This window comes from Lepidochelys kempii, chromosome 14 (genome assembly GCF_965140285.1).
Source record: "Lepidochelys kempii isolate rLepKem1 chromosome 14, rLepKem1.hap1, whole genome shotgun sequence".
Classification (NCBI taxonomy): domain Eukaryota; kingdom Metazoa; phylum Chordata; order Testudines; family Cheloniidae; genus Lepidochelys; species Lepidochelys kempii.
The window spans coordinates 36273093-36290033 of NC_136393.1; the positions used below are offsets into that span (position 1 = coordinate 36273093).

The following is a 16941-nucleotide window of genomic DNA, read 5'->3' on the forward strand; positions in this document are numbered from 1 at the left end:
ATTTTCACACCCATGTGGATGGCAAATGCTCTGAGCAGTTCAGGATTTCATGAGCACAATGACAACCCGGTGGAACTGGATAGCTAAGCAGTAGGGCTGAGATCCTCAAAGGTATAACGGTACTAAAGAGACAAACAGGTGCCTAGCAGGATTTTCAAAAGCACCTTGGTGTCTAACTTCAAGCACACTAGGGAGCCTTAGGGTAAAATTTCCTAAAGCACCTAGGTGACTTAGGAGCTTAAGTCTCATTGGTTCTTTAGTCAATTAGCTGCACTTGAAAATTTAACTGTCAATCCTATTTTCAAAAGTGATTTAGGGCCAGATTAGTTGAGGTATTTAGGCACCTAGTCGGATTTTGAAAAGCACCTAGGGACCTAAAACATTGATTTCAGTGGATGTTAGGCAACTAGAAGGTTTGAAAATTCCACTAGGTGCCTAAATACTTTAAAAAATCTGGCCCTAGGGCTTGCCTACACAGAGAAGACACAGCAACTTAACTTCAATATGTTTATTTAGTCCACTGCAACTTTTGTGCTTTTGTGGACTCTTAGGATGAAAACTGGTTAAATCAATTGCACCTGAAAATTGGTATACATGAGTTTTAAACCAATATAATATCCACACACAAAGTTGCACTCTTCTAGCTAAATTGGTATAAAATCACACCTTTCATTATGTCAGTACAACTTTTTGTGTAGACTAGAGGCAAATATTTCAAAAGCACCAAAGTGTCTTAGAACCAGATTTTCAAAGGTTATTAGGTGTCTAGTGGGATTTTCAAAGGCCTTGGCCCCTAAACCCCAATGAATTCAATTGGAGTTATGTGCTTAACCTGCGTAAGTACTTCTGAAATTCCCACGAGGTGCTTATCTGCCTTATCTTTAGACATCTAAATGTCTTTAGCCTCTGGTGCTTTATACTTCTGTATCTTAGACCACCTATTAGGTTGCCTAAATTTGGATGTAGTTGCCTAACTTTGGGCAGCCACTTAGGGCCAGATTTTAAAAAGTATTTAGTCACCTAGTGAGATTATTAAAAGTACATAGGCACCTAACATCCACAGAAATCAATGAGTTGTAGGTTCCTAGGTGCTTCTGAAAATTTCAGTAGGCATCTAAATACCTTGAGAAATCTGGCCTTTTGTCTTTTACAAATGGAGAAACTGAGGAACAAAGAACTTAAACAATTTCACAGTGGTCCATCAGCAAGTCAATGGAGACACAGAACCAAGGTCTCCTAACTTCCAGTGCTCTTCTTTAAACAAGGACACCGTCCTCACTAAGCCAGGGGTTTGGAACATTCTTGAGAAGACAGTGAAATTCTGTTGAGACCAAATCCCAAGAGCATTTCTGAGGAACATAAATTAGTCTTATGTCTAGGACCTGTTGAGTTGCCATACATAAATGAAGCAGGTAAGGGAAAAAGACAGCAGGGTGATGTTAAAATGGTAATGCAATGAGATTCTCATCAATATAGTAATTTATGCAATAAGTAGGAAGATTTTGTGTATGAAACCTTTAAATGTTTGATTTATATCTGGAGGAAAAAATATGGGACCCCAGCTCGCAATGCATGTTTTCCTTCAGAATTCAAGAACACTTCATTCTAAGGAGAGAAGTTAATGTGAGAAGGGGGTCTGTTCTGGCTAGTTCTGTCAGCAAAAGCTAATAAGCTAGGTCCACTAGAGAGTGAGAGAGACAGAGAGACAGAGAGAGAGAGACCATCCCAGAAATATACTTTAAATCGCTTGTATTAATACATATTTTTGTATACTTGGTAATGTGACCTACTGGGCCATATCTGGTTGGAAGGAATAGGTTTCCCAGTGAGTAATTGGTACATCTGTAACCTACTTCCTTCTCTCTTGCTCATTTTCTCCCTTTCTAAATTTCACTCATCTTTTTCAACTCTTGAATGCACAAGAGAAAATAACTAAGTGAAAGATCTGGGGAACTTGCTGCTGCTGTAATTTATTGAGTCGCATAGATAAGAATGTAAAAATGGATTGGATATTTCTCTTAGAGGTAGACTTAGGTTTCCATAGCCACAACTGCCACATGGATGCCCACTCCTCATTCATTTTCGTGGGCATTTGTTTGTTTAAGAACCAGATTTTTAAAGGTTTTTAGGCACCTAATGAGATTTTTAGAAGCATCTAGGCACCTAAAAATCCTTGATTGCAATGGGTATTAGACACCTATCTGCTTTGAAAAATCCCACTACGCACCTACAAGCCTTTAAGAATTTGCCCCATAATCCCTTAGGTAGCTTTTGAAATCTCAGCTGTAGCCTGGTCTGGTAGATGAGAAATAAGGAGATGGAGTTTGTCCCAGCTCTGTCACGGATTTACTGTGTGAAAGTCAGATTAACTGTCTGTGCCTCAGTTTCCCCATCTGTTAATACATGAAATAATACCACTCACCCGCCTTGGTAAAATGGTTTGAAATCTACAGGTGAGAAGCACCATGCATTTCTTCCCAAGTCTACTAGAGTGAATGAAAGGAATACCTTTGACTTCTTCTGTCATTGGATCAGGCCCTCTGTAACTATGGAGCTTAGGGTATTAGAAGGCGGGAGATTCTGGTCTCTGTTCTGAGCTTTTCCCCTGACTTCGGATGGATCCATAAGCAAGATCCTTTACCCCTCTGCCCTAATTTCTCCTCATATGGCAGAGGATTGATAATGATTCATTATTTACTACAGAGGGGCATTGGGCCCATTACAAACAACATTGAAGTCATGGCTACAAAGGGAGTTCTTTTCAACCTGTTGTAGAATAAAATAGCTTATGACTGGACAGTGATTTGAAGATATAAAGAGGTATGTAAGTACAAGGTGCTATTATCTTTGCCAGACTGGCTCAGATTAGCATAAGGAGGATACTCATTACGGGTGCGATTTTTAAAAGACTCTGTGGGAATCATGCATTTACATTCCACTGAATCACAATGAGATTTGCATTTTTAATTGCTTTGAACTCCTTTGAAAATCTCATTGCACACTGACAATCAATCGTTTATCCTTCAGGGCAAAGTCTTATTTCCGTCTCAGCTGAGCATGGAATGTGCCTCTAAGGTCCGGCACCGCAAAATCAGGTACATTTATTTTGGTTTATAATTTCTTCTTTTGTAAAATGGGGATAATGATCCTGACTCCGGTTGTAAAATGCGTTGAGATCTACTGATGAAAAGCATTGCACAAAAGCTAGGGATTATACTTAATGAGCATTGACAATTAAGCACTGTCTGGTACATAATTCTGTATGAAATTCTTGTCCTGTTCTCACTTGTATGTTAATATGTCATGGATAGGCTTGGCAGCATTTTATTTTTATTATTTATAATTTTGATTGGTACTATCAATGTTTATTTTTAAGCATTTTCTCCACTTTTTATGTATTTCAGTGTTCATAGTTGTACAAAATTATGGGGGTGGGGAGCGGGAGACTGTCAGACAAGTGATAGTTAACACTGAGATTCAAAAAGTGAAAGCTCTATAAACCATTAAAACACAAATTGTCAACAACACGTGTTAAACTATAGAAAGTAAATAATTCAACAGATCATACCTGTTTTCACTACTCATTCACTAATCCATTTGTAAGCCGAATTCAAAAGTCTAAATCACTGGATTTTGACTCTAATAAGTTCTCCGGCAGTATTTTTCTTACTTTGCCTACCTGTAAATTTTGAGTATTATCGCTGGAAATACATTTTCATCAGTGTGTGTGTGTGTGTGTGTGTGTTTGTGTGTGTGTGTGTGTGTGTGTGTGTGGTGAAATTGACATTTACCAACATTCACCAATCCAAATCGAATCCTTCCAAGCCTAGTCATGACGTCTGTTCCTTGGTTGTTAGAGTTTGATCCTGGGCAAAATGTAAAATCAGTTTTAATGTTCGATACAAAGGGGGAGATTATCAAAAGGATTTTCAGTGGGTGTTGGGCCACAGAATTGCCCTCTTTGCCTCTGAAAATCTTCACCAAAGACAAAAATCATGATCCTGGGCTCAGAAGAAGACACATAAGTAACCCCAGTGTTCGAAAGCTGTGTGTTGGGAAGGGTAGCGGAGTTTTGACATGAGTTGGAGAATGGAAAGTGAGGGAGGATCTAGGAGAAAAGATTAGGAGTTCAAGTTTGGCAATGTTGTGCTGGAACTAGAGATTATGATTCTCTGCCTTGGAATATACCAATGTAAAATGTTGATCCCCTTCCCTTGCCCTCTTTCTTGACAAACTCTAGTTGTAAGTAGTAGCTGATTGAGGCTTAGGGAGATAGGGGAGGTGGTAATAATTATTCAGGCATTAGGAATCTGACTTGAACATTTAAGGAACATCCAATAACGCATTTTAAGTGTTTAACTCCATGAACATCTCTTGTGACCTACAGAATTCAAGACTGGGGTAGAGATGGAAAACTGATTTGGTGTGTTGGTTTTCATCCTCTGAGTCCTGGATTTCCCTGTTGCTGCTATTTGCATACAGAAAGAAGTGTCCACTCCCATGGATGATGAGATTGTTTCTCATCAGGAGGACTGAGAAGAACAAAATTCAATACAAAGTATCATTTGTTTCTCCAGATGTTTAGAAAATCTGTGGAAAATGAATTTGGTCACTGTGTGGGGTGGGGTAAAATTTTCAACAGCAGCTACGGGCCAGATTTTTAAAGGTATTTAGGCACCTCGTGGGATTTTCAAAAGCATCTAGGTGGCTAAAACCCACTCAAATCCACTAGTACCTCAGGAGGATGTTAAACAGAGGCTACTAAGATTAGACATTTTTAAATCAGCAGATCCAGATAACCCGCATCCAGGAGTTTTAAAAATGCTAGCTGAGGAGCTCACTGGGCCTTTACTGTTGAAACACTGGCAGAAAGCTAATGTTGTGCCAATATTTAAAAAGGTTAAATGGGAGGACCAAGGTAATTATAGTCCTGTCAGCCTGATATTGATTCCAGGCAAGATAATGGAGTGGCTGATAAGGGACTCAATTAATAAAGAAATAAAGTAATATAATTAATGTCATTTAACATGGGTTTATGGTAAATAGATCCTGTCAAACAAACTTGGTATCATTTCTGATGACATTACAATTGTGATTGATAAAGGTAATAGGGTTGATATAATAGACTTGTCTACGGCATTTGACTTGGTATTGCATGACATTTTGACTAAACAACTAGAAGGATACAAAAATAACATGGCACACAATACATGGACTAAAAGTTGGCTAACTCTTAGGCCTCAAAATGTAATTGTAAAAGGGATTGCAGATGACATCAAAATGAGGAAGTAGTTAATAATGAAGGGGATAGGGTTACAGAGCGATGGATCGCTTGGTAAGCTGGACGCAAGCAAGCAATATGATTTTACGATGACTAAATGTGAATGTATACATCTACAGACAAAGAATGTCGGACATACTTACAGGATGGGGAACTCTATCATGGGAAACAGTGATTCTGAAAAAGATTTGGCGTTCATGGTGGATAATCAGCTGAACATGAGCTCCCAGTGTGATGCTGTGCCAAAAGGACTAATGCAATTCTTGGATGCATAAACAGGAAAAAGACTATGTCCAGTTCTCGTGTCAACAATTCAAAAAGGATGTTGATCAATTGGAGAGGGTTCAGAAAAGAGCCATGAGAATGATTAAAAGTTTAGGAAGCATGCCTTATAGTGACAGACTCAAGGAACTCAATTTATTTAGCTTAACAAAAAGAAGGTTAATGGGTGAATTAACCACGGTCTATAAATTCCTTCATGGGGAAAACATATTTAATAATGGTCTCTTCAGTCTAGCATAGAAAAGTATAACAGCATTCAATGGCTGGAAGTTTAAGCTAGGCAAAATCAGACTGGAAATAAGGCGTATAGTGAGAGTAATTAACTTTGGGAGCAATTTAGTAATGGTCATGGTGGATTCTCCATCACAGAGAATTTTTCAATCAAGATTGGATGTTTTTCTAAAAGATCTCCTCTACAAATTATTTGGGAGAAGGTCTATGTCCCGTGTTATACAGAAGGTCAGACTAGATGATCACAATGGTCCCTTCTGGCTTTGGAATCTATGAATCAATGAAATCAATGAGTTTAGGTGCCTTGGTGTTTTTGAAAATCCCACTACATGACTAGATACCTTTTAAAATCTGGCCCTGAGTGACTTGAGAGCCTAAATCCAATTTTCAAAAGAGCTTTACTCTTTCAGAGCCAAATTTTCAAAAGTATGAAGATGTCTAAAGCTTCAGACAGATGCTTAGTGGGATTTTCAAAAACACCTAACCAGATTAGGTGCCTAACCTGCATAAGCATTTTTGTCAATCTGTACCATTGACTGCTCCTAAGCAACTAACATGATTTTGTAATGGGATTTAGGCTTCTATATCATTTAGGCACCCTTGAAAATTGTACCTGTGATGTCTAACAATCCATGTAACAAAGCTTCCCCTGAATTATGATCTCTTGTATCTTGACAGATGGAGCCTGTGACTGGAATAGAGAAGGAAAACCAGTCCAGGATACAGGAATTTATCCTCCTGGGGTTCGCCGGCAGTCAATATTTGCAGATCTCTCTTTTTGTGGTGTTTACCATGATGTACATCCTGACAGTTGCAGGAAATGTTGCCATCATAGTCCTAGTGAGGGCCAGCCATCAACTCCACACCCCCATGTACTTCTTCCTTTGCAACCTCTCCTTGCTGGAGATATGATACACCACAGCTTGTGTTCCCAAGACCATTGCGATTTTCCTGGGGAAAAGCAGAACCATCCCCTTTAGTAGCTGCATCCTGCAGATGTACTTCATTTTCTCCCTGGGGAGCACAGAATATTTCTTCTTTTCTGCCATGGCTTATGACTGCTATCTGGCTATTTGCTGCCCATTGCACTATAGCACCATCATGAACAGCACCTCTTGTCTGCTCAGCTGGCCTTGGCTCCTGGGTGTGCAGTTTCCTGGCTATTTCTATCTTAGAATCTCTGATAGTTAGGTTGTCCTCATTTCTTCTGCAGCATAGATTCCCTAATCAATCTCTCCTGCACAGACACCTTTTATCATCTCGATCATCGTCATCCTGGGATTATGTTCAATAACTCTGGTCTCCTATATTTACACCCTCTCCACCATACGGAGCATCCCGTCAGCCCAAGGCCGGCAAAAGGCCTTTTCCACTTGCTCTGCCCATCTCACTCTTGTGATTATATGGTACAGCTCCACCATCTTCCTGTATGTCAGGCCTTCCAAACAGAATGCCTTGGACATGAACAAGACGGTCAACACTTTGAATACTATTGTAACTCCACTGTTAAACCCCTTCATTGACAGTCTGAGAAACAAAGAGGTGAAGGTGGCTTTATGGAAGGTATTCAGTGGGACATGAAGTTGTTTTTGAATGGCTTAGATGTTACTGGGTCTGATTCTCAGCCTGTGCTCATTTTCCCTTTGGTAGTAACTATCCTTGTTGTTTTCTTTTAATCCTGGTTCCAATTTTACATTTACACCTTTTATATTTGGGTAAAATTTTCAGAAGTGCCTAAGGGCCAGATTTGCAAAGGAATTTAGGCACCTAAAGATTCAGATAGGCCCCTAAATACCATGAAATATCTGGCTTCTAGGAGCCTAATTTTTATTGAAAAATCTACAGGACGAGAGCTCCTAAGGGCCATATTTTCTAAGGTATTTAGGTGTCTAAAGATGCAGATAGTTGTTTAGTGGGCTTTTCAAAAGCACTTTAGCAGATGAGGCACCAAAATCCCATTGATTTCAGTGGTAGCTACAAATACTTTTGAAAATCTGTCCCTGAAAATCTCTCGAGAGGTCTCATCAACAGCCAATTGACATCAATGATCATCTTTCAACTGAATTAAATGACCTTTAGATCAGGACCTATGTGGACATTACTTTTAGCAATTCACATTTTGGCCCCCATCCTGAGATCCTTACTCAAGTGCTAAATTATATTACTTTGAGTAGTCCACTTGACTCTTATGGGACTACTCACACTAGGAAAGAAAGCTTGTGCATAAAGCATGTGCAGGATCAAGACCTTAGTGACACTGGATCTCCACTCAGAAGTTTGTCCTAAGTTTAAATTTGTAGCAACTCCAGAGTTTTCATTATCTGTGATGTATAACTGGTTGGCTAACTCACACAACATTGTGTCTTTTCCCTGATTCAATAGCTGAAAAATAATTAAACAGCAGACTAAAGAACAACTTGCAGGAAATACAGAATGATGAACAACATTGGTGGATTTTTTTTTGTAATTAGTGAAGAATTTCAAAAAATCAAACTTATTTCCCTTTTTAAGGGTTCTAAGTTTGGGGGTCCTACATGTTGGTAAATGGAAACAAGTCAATAATGTTTTTTATAAAGTTTTCCTTTTAAATGTTGTCCAAAAATGAAATGAAAAATTTAATTAAAAAAAGAAAACAAAAATTCACTAAATCGACAGGTCTTTACAAAAATGTTCATTTTTGAAAAGAGTCATTTTTCAACAAAAAGAAATTACAAGGGAGAAGTTCAATTAATGCTGATCAATATGTTTTCACAGAGAGTGTTTTTTGTCAAATGAACTTGATTTAACTGTGACATTTCTGACTGATAAAGGCAATGGTGTTGATGTAATAGACTTGCATTTTTCTAGAGGTTTGATTCAGGGTAACATCACATTATTTAAAAAAAATAACACAACACAAAAACAATAGTAAATTGATTAAAAACTGGCTAACTGATAGTTCTCAAAATTGATGGGAACTGTTGATTTTAATGGGTGATAGACACCTAGATGCTTTTGAGAATCCCACTAGGTTCCTAAATACCTTTACATATCTTGCCCTTGATGCCTGACTTATTTGTATTTTTGTATATTTGTATTTAGACCAGTTTTATCATCAGAGTGTAAATAAACTTTAACTTTTACCTTTGTATCCCCCTACCTTTTGGAAAGTGTTTTACTTATTAAGGCTGGGGATTTCAAAGGAGTGTAAAGACGTAGGCTGGGTTTACCAAAGGAACCTGAGAGATTCATTGTAGAGGAAATTCCAATATTTTGAAATTGGTTTTTATCCCAAATCTGGATGAAAATTTAAAATGTGGAGATTTTTTGTGGAATGAAACGTTCCAAAAAAACCCCTCAGAAATGGCAAAACATCCATTTTGATCCAAACCAGTGCAGTCAGAACCTGGAACGCCCGTTCCATAGTAATTTTCAAAGTTTCATCTTTTGATTATTACCCTGAATCATAATAAAAAAATAAACATTTCAGAACTTTTTCCAGACCAGAATTCTGAAATTTCATGTAGGAAAAAATAGAGAAGACAGTTTGCCTGCCTACCTGGCTTCCTTTAAAAATTTTAATGGAATCAACACATTCCCATAGAACTGTTCTGTTCAAAAATTTTCCATCAGTTCCAGTTCCAATGTTTCAAAATGAAATATTTTATTTCAAAATGTCAATTCAAAATGAAAAACTGACATTTTGACTGAAAATGACAACAAAGTTAATCATTTGAATGTCCATTTAAGTCAAAATCTCAAAAAACGAAACTTTTCATTTTGTTGATGGGGTTTCTGAGCTGGTGGATGGGGGGAAGAAGTAGATAGGAAATATCTTAATTTTAGTAAGGCTTTTGACACAGTCCCCATGACATTCATATAAGCAAACTACAAAATGTGGTCTAGAGGAAATTACTATAAGGTGGGTGCACAATGAGTTGATAGGTCATACTCAGAGAGTAGTTATCAATGTTTTGCTGTCAGACTGGGAGGGCATATCCAGTGGGGACCCACGGGGTCATTCCTGGGTCCAGTTATTCAAATAATAATTTGGATAATGAATTGGAGAGTATGCTTATGAAATTTGCAGATGACACGAAGCTGAGAGGGGTTGCAAGTACTTTGGAGGACAGCATCAGAATTCAAAACAACCTTGTCAAGTTGGAGAACTGGTCTGAAATCAACGAGATGAAATTTAATAAAAACAAGTTCAAAGTACTTCACTTGGGAAGGAAAAATCAAATGTTCAACTACAAAATGGTGAATAACTCACTCGGTGGTAGCACTGCTGAAAGTAATCTGGGAATTCTAACAGATCTCATATTGAATAGGAGTCAACAATTAGATGCAGTTGCAAAATACATTAATAACATTTGAGGTATATGAACAAGGTATATGTCATATGTAACACGCAGGAGGTAACGGTCCCACTCTACTCAGCCCTGGTGAGGCCTTAGCTGGGGTACTGTGTCAGTTGCAGTGGGGGAGGTTTAGGTTGGATATTAGGAAAAACTTTTTCACTAGGAGGGTGGTGAAACACTGGAATGCGTTACCTAGGGAGGTGTTGGAATCTCCTTCCTTAGAGGTTTTTAAGGTCAGGCTTGACAAAGCCCTGGCTGGGATGATTTAACTGGGAATTGGTCCTGCTTCGAGCAGGGGGTTGGACTAGATGACCTTCTGGGGTCCCTTCCAACCCTGATATTTTATGATTCTATGAGTTCTGGTCACCGCACTTTCAGAAAGATGTGGACAATCTGGAGAGGGTTCAGAGGAGAGCAACAAAATGATGAAAGGTTTAGAAAACCTGACCTCTGAGGAAAGGGTTAAAAAACTGGTCATGTTTAGTCTTGAGAAAAGAAGATAGTGCCGGGGCGGGGGGGGGAGGGATCTGATAACAGTCTTCAAATATATTCAGCACTGTTATAAAAAGGACAGCGATCAATTGTTCTCCATGTTCACAGAAGGTAGGACAAGAAGTAATGGGCTCTTGTCATAATTTTATAGCTGGGGAAAGTGAGATTGAGAGGGGTTTCAAGTAACACACCAAAGCTCCTCCTGTTTAGCAAGTGTTTGGCAAAGACAGGACTAGAATGCTGGTCTCCAGGCTGCCAGTACAGTGATGTCACCAGGAGACCAGCCTGGCTCAGCAGAGTCTTTTACACATTCTAGGGAAGTCTGTGAAATTCTGTTGAGACTGAATAGCCTCAGGGTGCTGGGAAGATGGAAGTGGAGTACAAAACCAACCCCCTCATGCAGCCAATATGAACCACAGATCATTAACAAGGTAGGTAGGGGTAAAGCCAGTTGGATGCTGGTGGAAGGAGATTCCTATCAACATCAAAATCTATAGAATTTGCCCGAGTCGTTTGGTTTTGAAGAGGCAGATTATCATTTATACTAACAATACCTCACACCACTCTGGCAGAAGAATGGGGGTTTAAAATTGGAGTGAATTATACTTATTACATACATTTTAAGGTCCCTTTATATTGCTACAGCAGTGTGAAATGACCTTAATGTAAATGTGAACCAGGTGTGATACAGTCCTATATTTGTTATATATTTAGGTGGGGAGAAAACAAGATAAACCATGTTATGATGCACCATTTTTCAGCAGCCAAGGCTATTGTGTGTCATCCGTAGAGAAAAAACATTGTGAATGAAAGGAGTTTGTATTGATAAGCTCTACCAGAAGACGTGGTAAGTTTGATCTACTAGCCTGATCCAGCCCATCCTGGACTTATAGTTTAAAGTAACTGTATTGAGAAATACGTTCCCCTTTCTTGGTAATGTGAGCTACCTGAAAATTGCTGTTCAAAAAGGTAGACTCGTTCCTTGAGTACAGGTGTGTTGGCTCTTCAATGAGGCAATCTCATCACTTCTGTTCTAATATAGTATGAAATCTAGGATGAACAAAAGGAAATACTATTATTTGTAAATTGTATAACTAATAGAATCAATTGGGAAAGTGGCTTTTTGCCTCAAAATTTATCAGAAAAATTAATTTTTTTTTGATAAACCAGAAGTCCAGTCAAAACATTTTGTTCTTTAGTCACCAGAAATTTCTTCTTCTTGGTGTTGTTTTGATGAATGTCCCAAAATCATGTTATTGATTGATTTGTAAAAACTTCTGTTTCATCAAAAAGACAGTGTTCATCAAAACAAATGTTATAATGGAAAATTTCCGAGCAGCTCTAATACATTAACCTGTGGAATTTACTGGTATAGTAACTTTACTGAGGCAAAGAAGAAAATATATGTATAGATACACAGAAAGATAGATAGATGCCCACCTATTTCCAATCATTGCACAGAAGTGGGAATCTCATCTCTTGCGTTCTATCCTCAGCTGCCTTTGTGATTTGAACATATCACTTCACATCCCTGCTTTAGTTTCTCTACCTGTAAAATAGGCACAGTCATACTGTTCTAGTCAAACATTCACTCCAAAGGGCCTTAAATCAGGCCATTCATGTCTAGACATGTTCTTTTCACATTGCTTTCAAGATGTAAAGAGCTATGCAAGTGCTAAATAGCATTATCTGTGCAAAAATAAATTCAAATGGAGAGGATAGGTATTACAGCAGGGGTTTTCAAAGAGGCATAAGGGAGTTCATTGACAGCTTTTATTGCTGTTACTCATTTGAAAATACCAGGCTACAAAAACTTTCAATCATTTATTCTTTCTTCTATAATCTGATGTCTATCTCTGTTCAGGGAGGAATGTCCTTTGTACACAGTGGCAGAAGTTGTTAAGTGTATTATAGGTTGTTTCTTAAGAATCTGGTAACCCACAATGTTTAGAATAAAGAAGGAGGAGTACTTGTGGCACCTTAGAGGCTATCACATTTATTTGAGCACAGGCTTTCGTGGGCTAAAACCCACTTCATTGGATGCATGCAGTGGAAAATACAGTAGGAAGATATATATATACACACACAGAGAACACAAAAAAATGGGTGTTGCCATACACACTATAACGAGAGTGATCAATTAAAGTGAGTTATTATCAGCAGGAGAAAAAAAAAAAAAAACCTTTTGTAGTGATAATCAGGTTGGCCCATTTCCAACAATTGACACAAAGGTGTGAGTAACAGTGGGGCGGGGGGGGGAGGGGAATAAACATGGGGAAATAGTTTTACTTTGTGTAATAACCCATCTACTCCCAGTCTCTATTCAAGCCTAATTTAATTGTATCCAGTTTGCAAATTAATTCCAATTCAGCAGTCTCTCATTGGAGTCTGTTTTTGAAGTTTTTTTGTTGAAGAATTGCAACTTTTAGGTCTGTAATCAAGTGACCAAAGAGATTGAAGTGTTCTCCAACTGGTTTTTGAATGTTATAATTCTTGACGTCTGATTTGTTCATTTATTCTTTTACGTAGAGACTGTCCAGTTTGGCCAATGTGCATGGCAGAGGGGCATTGCTGGCACATGACGGCATATATCACATGTTTAGAATGTCATTTCTAACTAGCTAGACTATTTTTCTTGTCTAGCCCAGACTCTAAGGGTTTGACTGGAAACTCGCCCTGGGAGAGGTGAGTGAAAGAGGGCAGTTGTTATGTGAAAGGGAAATTGGGAAACAATTTTACTGTGTTTCTGAGAAACAGGTTTTTTTTGTTTTTTGTCTCTCCCTGATTGCCTGGCTTGTCTTTTAGAGTGTAAGATTTTTGGAATAGGGCTGGATTCTGTGCTATGTTTGTGCCATGTGCAACACAATGGGGTCCCAACCACAGATGGGACCTTAAGGTTCTACCAGAAGATGCACAATAAGAGATAAACATAATTTATAATTTCTGATGTCAATTCCTTGTTCCTGAGAATTTGGGGTGGGATTTGCTAAAGGGTCTAAGGAGGACAGGCTGGAAATTGGAATTTCATTTTTTGAAAAAAGAAAAAACCCTCAAGATTTCAAGCTATGTTTTGTTCTGATATGGAAAGAACACAAGGCTTTAAAAAAAAATGGCAGTAGAAAAGAGCTGTGCAAAAGATTAACCCACTATAGCCAGGTGGTTAGAGCAGTTACCCAGATCATAGGAGAGTCGTGTTCAAGTCCCAGGTCTGGTTGATTCAGAAGTGGAGCTCAGGCCTTGGGAAGTGCATATGCCACCAGGCTATGGCATTGGTCCTTATAATTTGTTCTCACTTTGATCAGTAATTCCATCCTGGACCTAAGAACATACCTGGATGACACTTTTGTTGAAACCGATATGTTTCTGTGAAATATTTCTGTTTCAACAAAATGGTATTTTTCAATGTAAAAAAAAAAAAGTTTTGTCTAATTATGTATTGTATTGTATTGTATTTTTACCAGCTCTCAGCCTAAGTATCAGAAATCCCATTGAAGATTAGGGAGTATAAGTGGCTTAGGAACAGAAGTCCTATTGACTTTCACTGGAGACTTGTGGTCCCAGGTCACTTAGGTGTTTTTTGAAAATCCCAGTCATTTTCCTGAGCAGCAAGCAAAGTTATCTTGAAGGTGAGGCATGAAGACAATGGGCCAAATCGTGAGGCTTTCTCGTGGGTGAGTGGAGTGGGGTTGATGGGCTAGACCAGCAACAGGGGAAAGATGCCATTGGGTCAGCCATCCCACTAACTCCTCATGGGGCTTGGAGGAATAAGGAGTGGAGCTCTCATCTCTGTTGCAGAGCCCGAAAGGTGCACAAGCACAGAATGGTGTTGAGTAGCACCTGCTTCCCTTCCCTTCCCTTAGCTTTAATCAGGGTTCTAGGTATTATTGCTGGGATTTTAGAAGGAGCCCTAAGGTGCCCAAATCCCTTAGAATTTCAGCATGGAATCCTGTTCCTCGTATTTCACCAGTGAAGCAAGTTCAAGCAAGAGCCAGGTCTACCAGATGCAGAGTTAAATCCCACAATTCCAGAGCCCAGATGGGTATCTTGAAAGTGTTTTAGGAGATGTGGGCAGTTTCAGGGCTGTGGATCTGCAGATTTTTTACAGGTACCCTGATAGGGTAAGGTATTTCACGCTTCACTTTTGTACATCCCAAAGTGTGTTCAACATCTTTAAATACTGTATAATCCCTCATGTTTTGACAGATGGACCTCATGACTGGAGTGGAAATAGAAAACCAAACCAGCGTGCAGAAGTTCATACTCCTGGGCTTTCCTGGCACTTGGTATTTTCGGATTTCCCTTGCAGTAGTGTTTTCAATTATGTATTTCCTTACAATTATAGGGAATATGTCTGTTATAATCTTAGTGTGGACCCACCCATGGCTCCACACCCCCATGTACTTCTTCCTCTGCAATCTCTCCTTCCTGGAGATCTGGTACACCACAGCCTGTGCCCCCAAGGCCATTGGTGTCATATTCGGGAAAAGCCAAACCATTTCCTTCACTGGCTGCATCCTGCAGCTGTATTTCATATTATCACTGGGCTCTACAGAATGTCTCATATTGGCTGTCATGGCGTATGACCGCTATTTGGCCATATGTCACCCATTGCGCTACAGCTCCCTCATGAACAGCACCTTCTCTGCTCAGCTGGCCCTCATCTGTTGGCTGGGTGGGTTCCTGGCTATCTCTGTGTTGGCATCTCTAATATCCAGGTTGTCCTTCTGTGGCCCTAACATTATCAATCACTTCTTTTGTGACATAGATTCCTGGATAGTGCTTTCCTGCACTGACACGAGCCTCATTGAGCTGGCAACTTTTATCATCTCTATTAATGTCCTCCTGGGCTCATGTGCAATAACCCTAGTCTCGTACATTTACATTATCTCCACCATCTGTAGAATCCCCTCAGCCCAAGGCCGGCAAAAGGCTTTTTCTACTTGCTCTGCCCATCTCACTGTCGTAACTATCTGGTACAGCTCCTCCATTTTTCTGTATGTCAAGCCTTCTGCACAGAACTCATTGGATTTAAACAAAATAGTCAACATCTTTAACACAATTGTCACTCCTCTATTAAACCCTTTCATTTACACTCTAAGAAACAAAGAGGTGAAGCGAGTCTTGGAAAAGGCAATCAGTGGAATGTAAAGTGGTTTTCAAATGGTCTGCATTCTGTAGAAATGTTGTCAAAGGGACCAAAATTAAAATTCCCTGAAGGTCATTTTTAGTGTGTGTGAACATTTCTTTGTTTTACAGGTTTCCTCATTGACTGTAACAACCTGATGTTGACTTACAGATGAATTCAAGTGGGAGAAATGCAAATTTGGTATGCTGAAAATTCCAAGTTGCTAAATTTGTGTGGCATTCGCCAGGATCTGTAGAGATGCACCCATTGATAATTACATAGGGGCCTATGCCGAAGGGAGTTAGGTAAGAAGCTCCCACTGAATGTCAGATGTAGATTCAAGCTGACATTTTCAAAGGAATGTGTGGAAATTAATTGCCCAGATCCCACTGAATTTCAATACAAGTTAGTTGACCAGCTTCCTTGCACTCCTCTGAAATTCCCACTTTCACACTTTATCTCCTCTACTTACGTTTCTGATATATTTTCCAGTAGGGGGGACTTGTGTGATGCCATGGAACGGACTATGAGAAAAATGGCAATTTCCTGCAATATCCTTGGGAGACCTTATTGAATTACTGTCCCATATTGATGTGTCCATAGAAGAGATTTTAGAACAACTTGATAAATTAAACAGTAATAAATCATCAGGACCAGATGATATTCACCCAAGAGTTCTGAAGGAACACAAATATGAAATTGCAGGACTACAAACTGTAGTCTGTAACCTATCACTTAAATCAGCATCTGTACCAGATGATTGGATGGTAACAAATGTAACTCTAATTTTTAAAAAGGGCCCCAGAGGTGATCCTGGGAATTATAGGCCAGTGATCCTGACGTCAGTACTGGGCAAACTGGTAGAAACTATATTAAAGAATAGAATTATCAGACACCTTGATGGACAGAATTTGTTGGGGAGGAGTCAAAACACCTTTTGTAAAGGAAGCCATGCCTCACCAATCTATTAGAATTCTTTTTTTGGGGGCGGGGGGGTCAACAAACATGTGGGTAAGGATGATGCAGTCTATATAATGTACTAGTATTTTCAGAAAGCATTTGACATGGTCCCTCCCCAAAGGCTCTGAAGGAAATTACTCAGGGGGATAACAGGGAAAGTCCTCTCATGTATCAGTAAGTGGTTAAAACATAGGAAACAAAGGGTAAGAATAAATGGTCGGTTTTAAAAA

General features: G+C 39.1%; 1 protein-coding gene and 1 pseudogene across 1 annotated transcript; both read left to right on the forward strand.

Annotated features, from left to right (window-relative positions):
• Positions 1 to 6472: 6472 nt before the first annotated feature.
• Positions 6473 to 7434, forward strand: LOC140898147 (olfactory receptor 6F1-like; annotated as a pseudogene).
• A 7404-nt stretch (positions 7435 to 14838) lies between these two features.
• LOC140898148 (olfactory receptor 6F1-like) lies at positions 14839 to 15774 on the forward strand. Its single transcript, XM_073311588.1, has one exon. The coding sequence runs from the start codon at positions 14839 to 14841 to the stop codon at positions 15772 to 15774; it is 936 nt and encodes a 311-aa protein (XP_073167689.1).
• Positions 15775 to 16941: the final 1167 nt, after the last annotated feature.